Genomic DNA, 1,711 nt, shown 5'->3' with positions numbered 1-1,711 from the left:
CCATTTCGTAACGTTCGGTAACTCACCGGACGACTTTCAACCGATTGCTCTCCCGAGGGTGAGGAGTTCTCCTCGCCAGAGGTCCTGCTGCTGCATACATACGGCTCCATCACCGACAGCCGGAACGATCACGCGGTATTCCTCTCTCAGAGGGGCAGCTCAGCCGGAATGGCCCAGGTAGGCAAATGCGCTGAGGTGTCTGTTTTCTGTTGGAGTCAGATGGAAGATGATGCGAAGCGGGTGTATAATTTACTGACAGATCAGGAGATGTTAGGAGTCTAGTGACTTTGGGATTTGGATGGAAATCCCATTTCATGAATTTGCTTACTATTTTTTGCCCTTCACTTACTTACAGAAGCTTCCTTTGTTCTCGTGGATTATTTGGCAGAAAGTTTTTCTGGTTTGGTTCAAGCAGCTGTAACTGCGTTCAGTCGGCACTACAGACATCCAGTTTCTCTTTAAAAATTGGAAAGCTTGAAGGGTTCTGAAGTAAAGCGTTCTTATCTCTAACTTAACATTGAACCAAATGACCACAGAGGATTTCTAAGATCCATGTGCTATTCAACGAACTGGAACTTAGTCCTGGTGTGTTACTGGTAGGACTCCTCTTCTTTACTCAGCTTCATTTTCCAGTCTGAATCTACACAGCTCCTCTGCAATAAGGAAAATTGCTCTGAGCTGGTTGGAGATTTGCAGCAAAGGGTGCTGGAATGCCCCCATGCAGCTAATGAGTGGAGGTGAGCACACATGGCTGCACGACGGCCTCTGTAACCTGAACTGTTGGCAGGCCCCTTCCCAGAAACCCTGAGACCAGATGTCCTTGCTGTGCACCTCAAGCAGACAGCTCTGAGACGATGCAGTGTGGAAACGGCTCTGCCCTATCAGCCCGGGAGGAGTCCTCCTAAATCAAGGTGAAGTTGCGACGACAGCACAAAGGTAGACTGCTGCTGCCACCATCGCCTGGGTTTGGCAGGTAATTAGCAGCCTTCAGTTTCCTTATGCAAGGGCATAAAATGTGTCGTAATAAGCTGTGACTTCCCTGCTTTCGGCGCCTGACCATATGAAAAACAGTTAACCGCCAAAATCTGCTGCACAAACATGGTCCCGAGGGCCCGTGGCAGGCAGCAGCAGCGCAGCACTGTGAGCAGCACTGTTTCATTGGTGTTCTTCCTGCGATCCGGACGCTCCCCAGGTTTACATGTTAGCAGCCTTGGCTTTTTAATTAGGGGAAGGAAGCATCCGTAAGCAGCAAAACAAAACAAGAGGCTTGAAATCATCCTCGTTTTGTGTATACAGGATTTCTATATTCATCAGTACAGAAGCGATTGCTAAACAGGTCCTCACTACGTTTACTTGCAATTCAAAGCGAGGTGGTTATTACGCAAACAGGTTAGCTTTGTGGAGGCATCTCCAGGGTGAGCTTAACCCTGTCCTGTTTGGTTCGTCTTGTCTAAGTCTGATAGGTCTGTAAATGTTCATGTTGTTATACAGCGCTACAGAGTTATCGGCCACGTAGTGCGGCGGATAGTAGTTAGCCTGGATGGCTGCCTGTGGCGGCGGTGGTGTGAACGAGACATAGCCGTGGAAAGAATTAACTCTCTGGAGAGCTGGCTGGGCAGTGAAGTTGCTGCTGAACATGAGAGTTCTTGGGTTTTGCTTGGTCTGGTGGGTGCTGCCAGCTGAGAGGCTGCTGAAGGGATCAGAAAGAGTG

At 49.0% G+C, this 1,711-nt stretch overlaps 1 protein-coding gene across 1 annotated transcript in view; it reads right to left on the bottom strand.

The window, feature by feature from the left end:
* Positions 1 to 1,377: 1,377 nt before the first annotated feature.
* The window catches only part of FAM83A (family with sequence similarity 83, member A), an 11,377-nt gene continuing 11,043 nt past the window's right edge, over positions 1,378 to 1,711 (bottom strand). The window contains exon 5 of the mRNA XM_010144127.1: positions 1,378 to 1,711. Coding sequence (XP_010142429.1) covers positions 1,378 to 1,711 — 334 coding nt within the window.

This window comes from Buceros rhinoceros, unplaced genomic scaffold (assembly GCF_000710305.1).
Source record: "Buceros rhinoceros silvestris isolate BGI_N320 unplaced genomic scaffold, ASM71030v1 scaffold18029, whole genome shotgun sequence".
Taxonomy (NCBI): Eukaryota; Metazoa; Chordata; class Aves; order Bucerotiformes; family Bucerotidae; genus Buceros; species Buceros rhinoceros.
Note: the sequence above shows the minus strand (reverse complement) of the source record. Positions and strands in the feature narration are given on the sequence as shown.